The sequence below is a fragment of the Magnolia sinica genome, chromosome 3 (genome assembly GCF_029962835.1).
Source record: "Magnolia sinica isolate HGM2019 chromosome 3, MsV1, whole genome shotgun sequence".
NCBI lineage: Eukaryota > Viridiplantae > Streptophyta > Magnoliopsida > Magnoliales > Magnoliaceae > Magnolia > Magnolia sinica.
The window spans coordinates 77091564-77110081 of NC_080575.1; the positions used below are offsets into that span (position 1 = coordinate 77091564).

An 18518-nucleotide genomic window follows, 5' to 3' on the forward strand; every position below is an offset into this window, starting at 1 on the left:
GCGGTGGCCTCGACCGGGGCTCTGCTGCGCCTTCGCCAATTTATCTCATGCTGGAGGTCGGAGGCAGGTAGTGGAGCTGTCCTCGACACGTGAGACGAAACGGGCTTGGCAGGGGCAGACTGCGGGCTCGGTTGCGATGGGACTTGCACGATCGAGGGTTAAGGAGGATTAGCACATGGTTAGACATGGCTTGACTGTCCCTCTCTTTAATGATCGGGTTGACGAGCATGTAGAGGTTGAATGTTCTCAATCATCTGCTTCAGGTAGCCTAGATCGGCCCTAATGTCTCCAACCTCTCTCTCGAAAGCATCTCATCGATCGCCTCTGCCGTGTCTTTGCCGACCATGTCAGCTCAATCCTGAAGTCACCTGGCATTGTGGAGAACCACGACGGCTCTCTTGTCGTTTAGGACATTCAACGGGAGTTGTGTCCTGGACGGGGGCAGGTACGGTAGTGATCGGGATCACTACAAGGGGAGATTGGGCTTTCTTCTTTCCTTTCGTCATTTCTTGAATGTTAAACGTTCACTAGTAGAACTGGAACGGCTTGATTGTTGTCGTTCCCTCAGACGACGTCAAACTGTTGATGCAGTTTTCCGATGGCCCTTCTATGCGTCTTTCCCTTGAACCTGCACGAGTAGAGCTGAGAGACAAAAGAGGCCCTGGTTTGTTCAGGGGACTCTCCGATGCCTAAGTCAGGCTCGTGGTCTAAGCAGGATCTCTAGAAAAGAGACCAACATGATGAATAGGGTTTTTTGTGAACATAAGAACATACCTCCTTGGTGAACTACATCCCTATTTTTATAGGGAAGGGAGAGATCCACCGTAGGGGGACTCTCTCCGATTACGTTAGAGATTTGATATGATACTGGATCTTTCCAAGATTTTAGGATCTCGTAAACATCGAGATCCGATCTTATCTCCCTGAGATCTTAAGAGAGATCTTCGAGATTCGTAAGACTCTTCAGATGTTGGCTCGATTTTGGGTCGGATCTAGGTCAAGAGTCGTTTTGGATGACTCAGCCCTCCTTGTAACTCAAGCTTTGAGATCTTTCAAGATGCCTCGATCCTACTGAGAAAATTATTCTGGATCACGACGGATCTGTGACCGGGCTATGGCCGGTCTATGATCATCTTATATCTAATTTTCGACCAATCTCTAGCCGATCTATGACCGAGGTATGGTCGGTCTGTGATCGTCCTGTGACCAATCTATAGCCGACCTGTGGTCAGCCTGTAACTGAGCTATGGTCGGTTTGTGCCTGATCTCTAGCCGAGCTATGGTCGATCCGTAATCGACCCTTGGCTGACCCATAATTTAGGTCAGTCTTTTGAAATTTTTTATTTTTTTATTTTTAGGGCGCTCATGTTTGCATTACCATTTTTGTCAATCGGCCCGCTCTTGTACTTGGAGGTCATAACAGGCTCGGACTACAATGGGTCTGGGTCATTGTAGAAGAGTTAGTCCATTCCATAAGCTGGCTTATATATGTGTGTGTGTAATTGTGAGATTATGATAGAACATTGAGAACTTAATCCTTTTTAGGATTTTTTTTAGAGTTTTACGGGTGTAACTTTATCGAAATTCTTTTGTAATCCATTTTAGATAATGAATTTATTTATTAATTTGTGCTGTGATTTTATTTTATTTTTTCCTACTAAAAATTTCTACGTAAAATCGAATGGTTCAGTTAATGATTTGTTTACGTTTATCTTTTATCGTGGGATTCGGAATGCAAACTTGCTTACGTGATTACCCAACATTCTCGGGGAAACGTCCCGGTAGTAAATGCAACAGATAATAGTCAAAAGTCTGAAGATCAGTTCAGGTCTCGCACACGCGTTTTCTGTTTCTACGTTTGTACGAAGTTCATGTCTGACCCACGTCACTTCAAGTACCAGACTACGATAGCCTACCACCATTTTTAAAATGCCGGAGACAATTTCAAATAATCCAGAAGTCACTGGGTGCTCTTTGATACTCTGATTCTGAGCGTTGTTCGAGTCCCATCCGCCTTTGTGACCCCCAAAGATTGTTTGGATTTCTCCAATCAGCTGATTGTCGATCTGCTGTTCCTCGGTTGCCTCTTTGATCAACATGCTGAGCGAGGTGACATTCTTGGATGAGCCTCTCGATCTCTTGCTTGAGGTGGTAACAATCGCTCATGTTGTGCCCGTGATCCCGGTGAAAATGGTAGTACTTGTTCTTGCTCCTTCTGTCGGGTTTACCACGCAACTTGTTTGGCCACTGGACAAAACGCTCATCCTTTATCTCCATCAGCACTTGCTCTTGAGGCTTGTTCAGCAGGTGTAAGCAGTGGATTTTCTGTCAGGACGTTTGTTCACCCTACAATCATCGCAAGACCGATCCTCCTTATGCTTCTTGCTTGTATTAGCCGAGTCTGGCTCTTTCTTCGCTAGCTCTTTGGTCGCAGATCTATTATTTTGGATGGCATCTCGTAGAATCCGGGACTCTTCAGCGTTAGCGTATTTTTGTGATCGGTTCAAGAACTCTACCAGTGTGGTAGGAAGGTTCTTATCCAAAGAGAAGAGGAATGGTTTGTCCCTCAGCCCGGTCATGATAGTGTTCAGTACGGTCTCGTCTAAGTGTTTCCACACTTGAAACGCCTCCGAGTTAAAACGCTTGATATAGTCATTTAAAAACTCACCGTCTTTCTAGACTATGTTCATCAGGTGAGTGGGTGCTTTAAGTCTCTTCTTCCCTCTGATGAAGTTGGTGACGAAGGCCTCACTGAGCTTGGTGAACGATCGGACGAACCTCGGTTTTAGTTGTTTAAACAAAGTCTCGCTGCGTCGGCTAAAGTCAGTGAGAAGGCTCGTCACATAACGGTGGGACCCACCAGATGTATGTACGTTCGGAATGACTCCAAATCCTCCATTGGATCAGTGCTCCCTGTGTAGGGGGTTATTTGAGGTAACCAAAATCTGTCCGGCAGTCATGCTCACATGATGTCGACAGTGAATGGGGCAGCTATGTAGCTTCGGTGGGTCTGCCTTATGTCCGCGATTTGTCGCTGCAGACTTTGTAGTTCATTTCTCCAAGGATCCTTACTATCGGCGGTGGCCTCAACCAGGGCTCTGCTATGCCTCCGCCGATCTATCTCATGCCGGAGGTCAGAGATAGGTAGTCGAGCTGTCCCTGAAACATGAGACGAAACGGGCTCAGCAGAGGCAGGCTGCGGGCTAAGTTACGATGGGACTTGCATGACTGAAGGCTGAGGAGGATTGGCACATGGTCGGACGTGGCTTGACTGTCCCTCTCTTTGATGATCTAGTTGACGAGCATATAGAGGCTGCATGTTCTCCATCATTTGCTTCAGGTAGCCTAGATTGGCCCTGATGTCTCCAACCTCTCTCTCGAGAGTGTCTCGTCGACCGCCTCTACCATGTCTCTGCTGACCACGTCAGCTCGATCCCAAAGTCACCTGGCATTGTGGAGAACCACGACGGCTCTCTTGTCATTCAGGACATTTAACGGGAGTTGCGTCCTAGACGTGGGCAGGTACGGTATCGATCGGGATCGCTACAGGGGGAGATTGGGCTTTCTTCTTTCCTTTTGTCATTTCTTGAATGTCAGACGTTCACTAGTAGAACTGGAAAGGTGAACTATCTGATCAACAAACAAATGTTTCGTAAATCACAGCTGTTGATGCAGTTTTCCAGTGGACCTTCTATGCGTCTTTCCCTTAAACCTACACGAGTAGAGGTGAGACACAAAGGAGGCCCTGGTTCGTTCAGGGGACTCTCTAATGCCTAAGTCAAGCTCGTGGTCTAAGAAGGATCTCTAGAAAAGAGATCAACATGATGAATAGGGTTTTTTGTGAACGTAAGGACATACCTCTTTGGTGAAGCGCATCCCTGTTTTTATAGGGAAGGGAGAGATCCATCAAAGGGAGACTCTCTCCAATTACATTGGAGATTTGATATGATACGAGTAACCATCCAATAAATGCTCACCAATCAGATAGTCAGATATTCAAATAAGCTGGTGCGCATGATTTGAACAGTTGATTTGAATTAATTGTATTGCACATGAAATTTCCATGTAAATTCCTAAGTGCCGGCGTATTATCCATCACACTCTGCCAGAGTATCAAAAAGTCAATTCTTAAAAATCAAACCAACCACTATTTCTCGGAAACTAGCCCTAATAAAAAACGCGTTTGATAAAAATTTCAAGTCAATGTCATCCTGTCTTTGTTGTTTATGAGAACGAGCTTGAAACACTCCGGCGCAGTGTGATGGTGCATACGCATGCATTGAAAATTTTATATACGAGATACGCACATAACTCAATCTAACCGTTCAAATAGTACCAAGAAAATTAGATGGCTTATCAAACGATTTGAAATAATTTCGAAGCCGTTGATTGATGAACGTTTAAAATCGAAATTTTCAAGGGTTCAAGTTCAACATCCATCAATCAAATGATAGGATTGCACAATAATTCGGCTTTCGGATTGTAATATATCTACTATATATTTCCCCTATTATTTGACGGTTTAATTTGAGTTACATATACTCCACGTGTACAACGATCCATATACAAGCATAGGGATGACAAGTATCAATTAAATCTCGCTTATTTTGGTTTCTTGGAATCTTATCTTTGCGTGAATTCAATCATATCTGCCCGTGAATGAATAAAATGATGCGGCCACGTGTATGATACTTGCGTCTCAATCCAGCTTTTGGATTTATGGATCCCACTATTTTGTAGGATTTCGCGTTGAATTTGGAACCCTTCCATCAAAAATGGTAGTTGAATGAACTTTTATGAGGGTATTCATTGGGATTTGAATTCCCTGATGGTTTTCGTGGGTTATGTATTTCTTGCTTTTGTGTCGCGTGAACTTCCAGGTTAGTGGTAGATTTCTGTTGATTATACTCATCTTTTGATTTCTTATTCTTTTTCTCATCTGGTTATTGTTGGATTTTCTTGGATTTTGATGCATGATGTGAGTAGAGCCGAACGGGGTATTTACTAATGTTGGGTTTTAATGAGTAGAGAGGAAGGTATAAAGTCATGGACACCATAGCCAGTCTTCCTTCTTCATTCCATTTTCTGGCCGTGGTTGAGCTGTACTCCCTGTGGTGGAGCCCGAAGCTATGTTGGATGCTTGAAATACATGTGAAAACTTGGATTTCATTTAAAATCCTTCTAAGACTAGCATGTGCAACATGTGTGTCACTAGATTATTAATCTATTGAGCACATTTCCACTGATAATATTCCAAATTAAACAGTAGATTATTGACTGCATCATTATAATTATTTTAATACGGTAGTTTGCGCTGTCCAAACATTGTTCATGTAAATCAACAGCTGAAAATCATTGGTTAATCACTCAGATGTGATCTCATGGTTGTAGCATATCTGAGACTTGGAATTTCATAATTTTTGGGCAAAGTATATATTTCAACAGGCTTATTATAACCATTAGGTTAAATATTACATATGTATACTAATTAGAAATATTAAAATTTATTTAGTTACTAAATTCAAACCCCTATTAATAGACTATGCATAGTTACTTTTGGATTACACGGGATTCTATATTCTGAGCCAAACACAACAAGAGGATTTCAAATCCAGGGGTTTGAAAAAGACGTTCCAAATAGGCCCCTCTCGAATTAGAGAGCTGCAAATCCCTTTATTGGATTGGATCTATCATTACACGAACTCTCCGGATCCATCCCACATCTCGAAATGTCTTCCATATGTGACGACCTTTGATCTTTCTTTTTACAGATTCTCTGGTGAAATTCCGACAGACGTTGCAAATTGTAAAATTCTCAATTTCCTGAATCTCCGGCACAAAGAGTTGAAGGTTCAGATTCCTCAGAAACTCCAACATCTTAATAGGGTAAAATCGTTTAACATTCCCAATAATTCGGGACTATGTAGAGTGTCTCTGAAGCCTGTGAAGGACCCCCCAGAATTCGATGATCGACGTTCAGTTAGCGGTTGGTGTGGGAGTGTCGGTGATTTTAGCCTTTCTAGTTGTTTGGTTCCTCTTCTTCCTCTTCCGTAGAGTGTCAGCAAAGAAGGACGATGAAATCGAAGCGAATAATACAAACGAAATCAAGGCAAGTTGATTTCATTTCTTTCCCCGCATAATGAGATTTAGATTATTATTATTTTTTTCCTTCCATGGATGTAGTACTCCATTATAATGTTATAGACTGACTCGTCTTAGATCAGAAAGGGCGTTCATTGCTGTATCCTGGCCATCCAACTAGTGTTCGATGTCTGTAGATAGCCCACAGTTGAAATTAGAGAGAATGGTGGTCATCCTAACTGACAGTAAGATAGGTGCAATTTTCAGTTGTGGACGATCCAAGGACAGGATCCACTAGATGGGCGGTCAGGATCTACAATCACATCTTCCCTGTCTCAGGCAGTGGTTGACAAACACCCATACCTGATCCAATGCCCCGAAGGCAAAAATCTGCTCTTCTCTAATCCTATCATCATTTTATGTTTCAGTTGGAACATACCGCTCGAAAGTATTGCAATGTTCACATCTCCACATTCGAGAAGACTGTTCCAAAAATGAGGTTGCACAATCTACGGAAAGCCACTAACTATTTCAGCAAAAACACCATTATCAGATCAGGGAGAGCAGGCATCCTGTACAAGGCAATGCTCCTTGATGGTTCTTCCCTTGCAATTATGAGGCTTCGTGATTCTCAATATTCTGATAAAGAATTCATTTCTGAGATGACAATGCTAGGACGCCTAAAACACCGTAACGTGGTTCCTCTTCTGGGTTTTTGCATTGCCAGAAAAGAGAGGCTTTTAATATACAAGTACATGCCCAAAGGAACTTTGTATCAGCAGTTACATGAGGGATACATGGAATGGCCTCTGCGTCTGAGAATTGCAATTGGGGTTGCGAGAGGCCTAGCATGGCTTCACCACAGCTGCGATTCTTGCATAGTTCACTGCAATATAAGCTCCAAACGCATCCTCTTGGATGAAGATTACGAACCGAAAATATCCAAATTCAGATCTGCCGCGCTTTTGGATCCTCTCAACACCCATCTGAGTGTCCATGCAAACATCAAATCTGATGATATGGGTTTGGTTGCTCCTGAATTCACAAGCAAGGTTGTGGCCAGTCAAGCTGGGGATGTATACAGCTTCGGTGTAGTGCTGCTGGAGCTGATTACAGGCGAAAAGGCTACTAAAGTGGCGAATGCCCCAAAAGGCGTCAAGGGGTTTCTGGTGGAATGGATTGCTTATCTTGAGAAAAATTCTCGTCTTAGGCACGCCATCGACAGGTCTTTGATAGGAAAGGGCTATGATGATGAGCTCCTCCGGTTTCTGAGAGTTGCGCTTGCTTGTGTTGTGTTTGATCCAGAGGAAAGGCTTACAATGCTTGTAGTATACCGACTTCTACGATCTATTGGTCCTCAGGTGTGTATCGACATGGATGGCCCAGATGAACTTAATGTGAGGCGACAAATACAGGAAATTCAGCAGAACGGTTTGAACATGCAAAGAATTGTAGTTGACACCAAAATGAGAAAAGCTGCATCGTTTTAGTCCTTGAATTCTGTAGATCAGAGAAATCTTCTTCTGTATATTGAAAATGCTCGTTTGATTGATGAATGCATTTCTTTTCTTTTTTCTTTTTTATCCCCTCTTGCATACTCCATTGATCTAAAATATTTCGAGATGGAAGATAGATAATTAAATGGATCTGTGCATTTTGATAGATGGATACTTGTGATCAATGTTTATAGAGCTCGGATCCTTTAAAAAGCTTTGCAAAATAATAACAACAACAATAATAATAATAATAAAAAACTGTTCATCTGGTGAGGCACCTCATGCTCATCTCATCGTAAATACTAGAAATTATCGATACAACGCACCAAAAGGATCAGCGTACAATCAATTTTATATCCTATATATTAACTTGTTGGGGCCACCTAAATTTTTGTAATGTTTTCGATTTTAATGTCCATTAATTAATCCTAGCAGGCTTCGCATGCTGATTGGGTTAGATGACATGTAAACAACATGGTAGACCATGCATTTCATTTGGAAGTGTGTATTTTTTTTATTTTTTTTTGTCTCCTTTCAATTTATACATTTAGGGGTCATCTCGCAGCATGAATTCAGTGGTAATTGGTAGTAGTTGAGGGTAATATCAAACAATGATCCTGTTTGGTAACTTCCACCAAGGTGGTAAATTAACCCGATTCCTCTGTTTTGAAATCACTGAAAAGAGATGTGATTTCAAACCTGATTATCCCTCATTACTAACGGTAACGTTAGACATGAAAATCATCTGAATTTGACTTCAAGAATTAGTAGGCACTACGATGCTAAAGTAAAATCCACCTTGATAACCAAGTGTGTCCCCTATTTTTACATGTAGGGCCCAAAAATCAGCTTAATCCCCTTATGATGTTGATATAAAATCCACTCTAACGATTAGCTGCCAAGCAAAAATTCAGACCTCATGACAAAAAAATCAAGCCTATCAATGGTTCAGGTGGGCTACACAAAGGGTAATAGTTTGGAGGGTGAGCATTGCCCTATATATGGTTTTCAATTGTGTGGTCCACTTGAACAATGGATTGGGCTGATTTTTGGGTCTTGCAACTAAAATGGGGTGATGTACCTAGTGATCAAGGTAGAATCCACATAAATATAATGGTGGGCCATATGTGAGAATTTTTGTTAGTTATGCATGTGGTTCACATAAGTGAAAATCACTTGAATTTGGCTTTAAGAAATAGTGGGCCTGATGTAGGATGTGCCACAGATATGTTCTTTAAACAATTGGATCAAAAGAAGCCTAAACAAAAGTGTACATAGTCAGCCAGATTCAGGCCTAATCCTACATTAGGCATTACGTAATTGGACCCAGGTGTGTCCCGTTTGAAGAAATTCATTCAGCATACGGAGAAATTGATGTTTGAAGTATGAATTGTAAATCATTCATAACTTTTGATCCTGGTATCATCATGGAACGCATGACGTATCAATCCTTATTCAGCGGGCCATCCGAGGTCAACTGACCCACATAGTGGAACAGGTGGAGATCCCCACCTGGAATATATTGAGAAAAGAGACTATACAACATAGCAGTTCGGGTGGGCTCCACAAAAGAAATCAGGCGTCACCTATCATATGGAAAAAAGAGCTAACTAAAAAGGAAGGCCATCTATAATGCCGAACAAGGAGGGCCTAAAACAACTCTACAGAGGGCCAACAACCACGCTAAACAAAAAAAAAAAAGCTAGGCAAACCACCCTGCCCACTGCTGGCCCTATCGACAAACCTGACAATCAGCCATTGAAAATAAGCCACAGATAGGCAACCCCAACAAGCAGCCAACCATGACTCCAGACTGCAGAATCAGCCCAACGAAGGAAGGGAAAGCCAATAGACTTCAGCACTCTAAGCACCTGCATTACTAGCACATCTAGCTAGGCCTTTAGTTTTCCTGAAAGAGCCTAGACCTACTTTATCCAGCACCACGAGCCCCCAGATGGTCCGAGGGAGGTCAGAGGAGTTCCAGAATATCATGAAGCCCTCATTCATACTCCCCAATCAGGCCAGACCATCGGTTGGTCCATTCCCTTCTCTAGGGATGTGGGAAAAGATAGTGCAAACTGACTTTTGAAGGTGCCTGATCCTGGCGAGTCAATAGGACTTCCACATGGGCTGGGACCGCCTCATAAGGGTATCCACCACCAACTTCGAATCTGATTCAACCTCCACTTTGAGAAAACCACGAAGCACACAGGGCCAGCCCATCATGAACTGCACGAAGGATAGGGCTGAGATGATACGTCACATGTCCACAAGGGGGTTTAGGGCCGAGATGATGCATCACGTGGGGGCTGAGATGATGCATCACATGTCCACGTCAGTGCCTAAGGATAGGGCCGAGATGATACGTCACATGTCCACAAGGTTGACCCACACGTGTGGAAGGAGAGGAAAAGAGGAAGAGGAAAGGGCACTCTCCCTCTTTCTCCCTCTCACACACCACTCTAAGAGGTGCACTAATTGTGGTACTCTCCAACCCTATAGATTGTCATTTCTACCTTCACATGAATGGGGACATATAACTTCTTAACCATCTATGTGCATATAATCTAATCCTTTTACTGTTATGGGCATCCACCAAACATCAATATCCCATATTGATCAAATAGTGGATCTTAAGATCTTATCTATTAGATCATCTCGTCAAGTTGTAACGTCTCGGAAAAATCCGTACAAAGACCCGAGTATCACCTCGGGCAGAAATCACTAAGGACCGAATTCTGTAGAAATTAGATGAAAATTAATTAAGTACTAAACTAAATAATCAGTGGAATTAGCTTGAACCACTATCTATACGAACTGCAAGACCCAAAACCATTAGAATCGCTAACTCAACATTACCTAAAAACCTAGGAGCAATCTCAAAACCCAGTTGCTCTCGGGAGCACATTGAAACTCCGTATCGGACCTGGACCGCGCGTCGAAAGTTCGATTACTGCGAAACTATAAGGTTATGACCGCCTTGTTGGGCTTGACAACCATTGGGGGAATCGAGCCCAAATAGTATCCAGAAATGCACAACTTAAGCCCTGAGCAAAGTGTGTGAGAAATGCGAATATCTTTTGAAAATGCACTGAAACTTAAGTGAATTGGGTCGTTCACTTACAGGAGAAATTGAAGGTTTCAGACCGTCAGTTTCTGACCAAACTATACCCGTGGATCATGAAAATTTCTTGCACATGTCAGTATACTTGTGGCCCTGATCGAGTGACGATGACCGTTGAACTGATACAGGTCTTCTACGATCGATCCATTAATCCGATCGGACTGAAATCATAACCTGGCTTAGATCCATGGTCAGGGGACTTGCTCCATGACGTATGTGAGCAATGGACATCCAGATGAGCTCCATTAACCCAAAACAGACACCTTTTGGCTATAACCTAAGTATACCATGGCTCTAGGGCCATTGACATCACTTCTGAGCCTATATAAGGCCCTTAAATCACTCCATTTTTATCCCATACGAATTTTCTAACCCTAGGAGAGAGAAGAGAGAAAGGAAGAGAAAAGAGTGGAGAGTGAAGGGAGATCCTTGGAGTTTGCAGCGGTGCTTCTTTCCTACTACTCTACGCATTGAATTGCCTTTATATCTAGCTACACGAGTCATTCCAAATCCGATTTGGATAAGAAATCCTAACCCTAATCTTGTTTTAGGAATCCAAATAGATGAATTGACGAAATAGCTAACCTATTTCGTGATTTAGATAACCGTTATGTTGTAGACGGGGATGTAGTGTACGAACCGAGTTCATAACGGGCGTATCGACGAAAGTTGCGGCTATAAACATTTAGGTTATGGTTTTCAAGGCTTCAATATCAGCTAATGATTTATGTCTGACTCAATTGCCACCATATGACCTTAATTACGATGTATTTGATAAGTTATACATGTGTGTGAACTATGTGTATATTTAATGCATTCCAGGTGTTTGTAGAAATGTTTGAATGAACTTGCGATTATGATTTGTGCTTGCCATGACTTTTAACTTAGAATACTTGTTTGCTGTATGTAAGACAACTCCGTTGTGAAAGGAATTGCCATAATATATATTACAACTAATTAAATTTGTGTATGTAGAAATATGCAGTCTAAGTGTTTGTTAAAATGTCTGAATGAAAAATTGCTTGACGAATTGTATTTAATGAGGGTGTTGAGATAGGATTCTCAACTACCTTATCAATATTTATAGTTTCCTCCATGTAATCTAAATTGTTACTGCATGACTTATGGATGAAATGCATATGTATAACCACATGTTCGATGTATTCGATAAAATGCTCAAATGAGAATTATGTTTGGATTGTTCGTTAAATGTTGTTATGATTATCACATGTGACTACCTATTGTATTTAAGTGTGAATGGGACTACTACGTAGTCCAGGTAATCGGTAACGGTTCCCGATTAAGTGGTCGAAGTAGCCTCGCCACATTAGATACATTTGATGAATCCGAGTCGTACGATGATTGTCGACAGTGGTTAGGCTACATGGAGTGCTTACGCGCTTCATGTCGATTAATTCAGCGTGCGCTCGTACCAATCGAACTTGTCAAATAACCCAATTGGCTTATTGTGTGTTTACCATGTATAAATGCTACTGTTTGAATCTAAGATATCACTTACCAATGTAAAGCCCGTTTCAACCATGGTACCTCGATCCGGTAAGACTCATGAGCTGAGCATGGTGGTATGGGACATCATGGTCGAGCTGTCGGCCTACGCTAGGGTGACAAGCCTCCCCATAGTGTCCAGTGAGCAACCCAAACCCGTGAGCCGAATACGGTGGTATGGGACACTGTATTTGAGCCCACGTGATGTGTTTCGGACATCAAAACCATGCATTCGGTGGGTCCCCACGGACCAGCCGTCCACCCCAAAAATCAGCTGTAAAAGGAACTCAGGCGGGCCATACCATCTAAAATCATGTGAAACCATACATAAACATATAAAAATACTTGGTGGGGCCCACCTGAAATTTGGATGAAGCTGAAACTTGGTCTGAACGGTCAGCCAAGTGGGACGCACCCAATGAGTGGGCTGGATCTGTGGACCACATCGCGGTGGGCCCCTGACTGTGACCTTATGGTCAGTTGGATGTCAAATAAACATTACAGTGGGCCCATTTGGACGGAAAATAAATATTACAGTGGGCCCTATCCAGGCCCACGTGACCTCCTCAACAGTTGGATGGCAAACAAATATCACTGTGGGCCCTAACTGGTCCAAGTGACCTTATGAATGGTTGGATGGCAATTAAACATTACATTGGGCTCAGGTTGGGTGGAAAATAAATATTACTGTGGGCCCCAGGTCTGAGTGACCTTGTCAATGGAATGGATGGAAAATAAACATTATGGTAGGCCCCACATGGGACCCACTTATGTATGTATTGAAAACCACACCCTCCATTAGAGCGGGCTCCACCATGATGCTTGCGTTTCATCCAACCCGTCCAATCATTTGGAATTTTTTTAGACCATGCTATGAGGCCCATTGTAATGTATACAAGGCCCACTGGTGTAGCCCACATGACGAATGCAAGGCCCATGTGACTAGACCCATCTTGATGCATTTGTGGCCCGTCATTGAGGCCCACCTTGATATGTATATATGAGACCCATGTATGAGGCCATTTGATATATTAGAGGCCTAACAGGATGAACATAATGTCCCTTGTAGTGTGACTCCACCATAGCATATGTATTGACACTTATAACGGGCCACGCCTTGGGAGCAATGCTGGTTTGACGTCCACATTGATAATGTTGGTTAAATGTCCGCATTATAACTCTCCCCAAGGCCCACTGATAGGCCCATACTTGTGGTAAGTAGGCCGTCTAGGCCCATCTTCGTTATACACAGAGCTCATCTCTTTATACATGTTTAGTATAGATCCATGATTCATGATCATCCGCATCATATGTATGCCTGATGTGAGGAGTGACCGATCATATCATATGCCTTCGGGCGGACTGCTTATGGGCTCCCTGATAGGCGGAGTTGCCTCATATAAGTGCATGGTACACGCAGGATTGTTGCATGACTGATAGTGTGGCTCATGCACTTGCATTTGTGTGATTGTAGTTACTGTATGCCCTAGCGACATCAGGGCCATAGCCTCCACAGACACATCGTGGATGGCTGGGTTGGATACCGAAAATATTTGGTTCTAGCATACGGGCGCCATAGATGTCCCTGGGTGAAAATCCCTAAACCCGATGGTACCAGAGGATGACTCCAACGTCGAGACCGAGTGGATATATGAGCGCATGAGGGCCGAATACCAGGAGGCCGCGTCTCCCACTGTGTCGTGGTCGGTTGGAAAGGAGTGTGGCCTTACTCGCCCGAGGGTAGGGGCAATACTAGGCTGAGTTTGACCAGCTCGCGAATGGGTCCGCTATCGACGTGCCGGATAGGTATTGGCAGACTATTGGTCAGGCGGATAGTGAGGTTTCTTACGCTCACTTGGACTGTGCGGCTAGGAGAGCGACAGTGCCATTTGGAGTGTATTGAACCCCGGTGATTATCCAGAATGAGAACTATACTGATACATGATGAGGATTGACATGCTTGAGTTGCATCTCGCATCGCATGGCTGTGTTATGGCCGATAGCATTCATATCTTGCACCGCATAGCCTTGGTACGGCTGATTGCATTCATGTGCTCATCACCATGATTCCGCATTACTCTGACCTTGCATTTTGAGCACGCTTATATTGCGCACATACTTACACCACCCTCTAAGCTTTCTATAAGCTTATGCACGATTGATGCGTGCAGGTGACGCCAGGACGCAGTCGCAGCCATAGTCTCGCCGTAGTTGGAGCGTGCAGCCGAGCTTCTGGAGTTTTGTTTCTTTTGTTACATTGTATTTTCCCTTTTAGACGCATTGTACTCAAAAGTTTTTAATCATAGTGGATTTTGTGGTGGTGTTCTTGTGGTTATTGTTCGTGGGTTATGCTTTTGGTTATGCTCGTTATGAATCAGACTGATGATTATAAATCCTCCTTGTAGTATCCCAGGATCGGAACCTGGTGAATGGGTGCCGGGATCCGAGAATGGGGTTCTACGGAGGCTGTCGGCGCCGGATTCGGCGATCGGGAATTTTGTGAGCCGTGAAATGCATGGAAATGACCGTGAAGTGAATCAAATTGACCGTGAAAATGCATGGAAATGACCATGGAATGAAACGGAATCGCCGGAATTGACTGTGAAATGCATTGGAAATGACCGTGAAGTGAAGTGAATTGACTGTGAAATGCATGGAAATGACAGTGAAATGAAACGGAATCGCCAGAAATGACTATGAAATGCATGGAAATGAACGTGAAGTGCAGCGAGTTGACCGTGAAATGCATGGAAATGACATTGAAGTGAAGGGAATTGACAATGAAATGCATGGAAATGACCGTGAAATGAAACAGAATCGCCGGAAATGACCGTAAAATGCATGGAAATGACCGTGAAGTGAAGCGAATTGACCGTGAAATGCATGGAAATGACCATGAAATGAAGGGAATTGACCGTGAAATGACAGCGAATTGACCATGAAATGCATGGAAATGACCGTCAAGTGAAGGGAATTGACCGTGAAATGCATGGAAATGACCGTGAAATGAAACGGAATCGCCAGAAATGATCGTAAAATGCATGGAAATTACTGTCATGTGAAGCGAATTGACCATGAAATGCATGGAAATGACCGTGAAGTGAAGGGAGTTGACCATGAAATGTATGGAAATGACCATGAAATGAAACGGAATTGCTGGAAATGACCCTGAAATGCATGGAAATGACCGCGAAGTGAAGTGAATTGACCATGAAATGCCTGGAAATGACAGTGAAGTGAAGGGAATTGACTGTGAAATGCATGGAATTGACCGTGAAATGACAGGAATTGACCGTGAAGTGAAGCAGAATCGTCAGAATTGACCGTGAAATGCATGGAAATGACCATGAAGTGAAGGGAATTGATCGTGAAATACATGGAATTAACCATGAAATGAAGCGGAATCACCAGTATTGACCGTGAAATGAAGGGAATTGACCATGAAATGCATGGAATTAACCGTGAAGTGAAGGGAATTGACTGTGAAATGTATGGAATTGACCATGAGGTGATGGGGCATCGCCGGGATTAATCGTGAAATGCATGGAATTGACCGTGAAGTAAAGGAAATTCGTTGAAATTCACCGCAAAATGTATGGAATTGATCGCGAAGTTTATGAATTTTACCGCGAAATGAATGAAATTGATCACGAAGTTAATGAAATGAATGAAATTAACTACTAAGTGAATAAAATGGATTTTCGACCATTGATCTGATGGAATCTTAGAAAATAACTATGCTAGTTGGCTAAATTAGCTTCTCCTACCCCAAAATCATATGTGGTACGTTAAGTAGCTCATTCTAGTTTAGGAGATATGTTTGTTTAATAAATAGACTAAGAAATGAATTAAAAGATAGAAAAATATTTTTATATACTTATATATACATATTTACATAATTATGTATTAGGGAAAAATGTGAGGTGGAAAAAGTCGCGGAAGTCTGGGTTTTTTTTTTTGGCCGTGGAATCTTCATTGCTTTTGTGGGTCCCATCATGAGGTCTATGTTATATCCAAACCGTCCATTTATTTGGTGAGCTATATTAAGGCTTGAGACAAAAAATATGACATATCTAACTATCAAGTGGACCACACTATAAAAGGCAGTGGGGAATTGAACGTCTACCATTGAAACCCTTTTAAGGATTACAAAAGTTTTGGATCATTATGAAATTTGTTTTTCCTCTTCATCCATGTCTTTGTGACCTTATGAATAGATTGGATGGAAAATAAATGTTATAGTGGGCCCTACAAAATTTTTAACGGTGAAAATCAATTTTCCTGCTGCTCTTTGTGGTGTGGTCCAGTTGATCTTTGGATATGATTTTTTTTTTTTTTGGATAATGCTCCCAAATGATCTCGAAATATGGATGAACGTTCGTACAACTCGAAGTTCGAGGAGCGTCAGCGCTTGTCTTCGAGCACCAGCCGATCCGCTTGAAGGAAAAAGCAGGGGCATTTTTGGCCTTTGGCAAGTCGTCCGTACATCTGGTGCTTATTCTGGTCAGGTAAAATGGGGTGGTCTTAAGTGGGTAAATGGGCCATAAACGGGTCGTCCAGTGGTAAATTTCTCTTCGCTGAACCTCCTAAAACTGTATTCCTCCAGCCCCGCTACAGCAGATAACCCAGCATGGTTGTTCCAAACCAACCATTGTGAGAATATGCCTTTGGCATGCAAATTAAAAATCTCATGAGATGAACAATCCTCGCAGCAAGTTTTTCGTGAAGATAATGAAACCATTTGGCATTTGGTTTTGAACATTTGTTTCACATGAACCAATCAGATCGTCTAATCTGTCAATGAAGATATCCACAGAACCAGGCATTGATTATGAAGGAAGGTCCCCTGCATAATGCAAAATCGAAGGCCATTAATTTATGTTTTTTTTTTTAAAATTCTCATAAACTACTTTAGTCACCTAAGCAGCAGCTAGCCATACCTTGCACACCCAGAACCACGGTGATGGAACTCTCACCACATCCACTCTTGTCAATGATGGATGGAGTCAATGACTATCCACAGCCTATTTCTCGCCCCTAAGAAAATGTCAGGATGGCACTCCTAATGGTTGTTTTGTGCAGCACTCACCGATATGCTTCAGCGCCATCCAATTCATTCATTTGATGTGCCTCATCACGATCAAAGAATTACCAACAAATCACAGTAGTACAATTTCCAAAACTCAGGTGGGCCATACCATGTTATTTAGTGCTTCTTAGCTATAATATTATGAGATGACTGACATTAGTGTTGAATCAGCCTAATTTTATGGATAAAGGCTAAACAAGGGGTGATCGACCTTATGGACGGGTTGGATTACACAAATGTTAATCCTTCCCCTCACGTTAGAGAAAGTGGCCCTGGTGGGTGCTCATGCAATGTGAACAAGCGTGTGTTTTTTTTTTTTTTCTTTACAAACACTTTGACGAGAATATCCAACCACGTAATAAATATCATATTCCCTGTCTATGTTAAAATTCTAAAAAGGAAGGAATGCTTCAAATATTCTTAAAATAGTCATCTTATGAGTTTGGATATCCGGCTGTACGGATTTTAAGTGAACAAATTATTTAGTATCCAATTTCAAAGAAGTCACATTGATGAGATTAGTTATTGAATCTACTAAAATTTAAATCCAATCTGTTTATTTTTTTATATATCCCTCTATTTATATTGAGAATATCTTAATTTCTTACCAACATAATTTATATGTGGCTCACAAAACCTAATAACTTATAACAGTATCTGTTAGATGCATATAATATTTTTTGTGATATGGTCAATGTGACTAGCAGATGTTGATCATGCTTCAAATCATAGACTTCCATAAAATGTAGAAGTCAATGGATGGAGTTGATTCTACATATATGCGATGGTAGACTCTACAGACGGTGTACGAACGCCCTTAGAAGTTTTGTTGTGGTGTAGTCAATTTAAGAAGTTTTCGACTATAGGAGTTCGATTACCATTATTTCTTGTGGTCTAGTCCATTTAAGTCTAAGTTCTGCCTCCTTCTAGGGCTCATGTGTTAGGGTTGAGTTTGTCATGTATTGAGGGTCGAGTTTGTCATATATTAAGATTCGAAGTTGTCATGTGCTAAGGTTCGAGGTTGCCAGCGTCGAGGTAGATTGTCTCCTTCATTGTCTTCTACATGATAATCACAACTAATCTTACCTACCTTAAATCCCCTCTTACCAAGACAACGATAACCATGGCCATCCCTCTTTATCCATAATCAAAAGTAGCCTCCACCTCTAATAAAATTTTATTCATTTAAAATATCTTCCACATATTAGTGGCTTATATTTCT

The 18518-nt window shown here is 42.1% G+C and overlaps 1 protein-coding gene across 4 annotated transcripts; it reads left to right on the forward strand.

Annotated features, from left to right (window-relative positions):
- The first annotated feature begins 4648 nt into the window (after nt 1–4648).
- LOC131240047 (probably inactive leucine-rich repeat receptor-like protein kinase At5g48380) lies at nt 4649–7664 on the forward strand. Of its 4 annotated transcripts, none has more exons than XM_058238058.1 (3): nt 4650–4887; nt 5843–6109; nt 6510–7664. In XM_058238058.1, exons 2-3 carry the CDS (start codon nt 5966–5968, stop codon nt 7569–7571), a joined length of 1206 nt encoding a protein of 401 aa, XP_058094041.1. In that variant the 5' UTR covers nt 4650–4887; nt 5843–5965; the 3' UTR covers nt 7572–7664. The 4 variants fall into 4 exon arrangements, with proteins under 4 accessions (XP_058094043.1, XP_058094041.1, XP_058094039.1 ...); XM_058238056.1 differs by having other exon boundaries at nt 4650–4880; nt 5772–6109; XM_058238059.1 differs by lacking the exon at nt 4650–4887 and adding an exon at nt 4896–5036 and having other exon boundaries at nt 5772–6109.
- Nucleotides 7665–18518: the final 10854 nt, after the last annotated feature.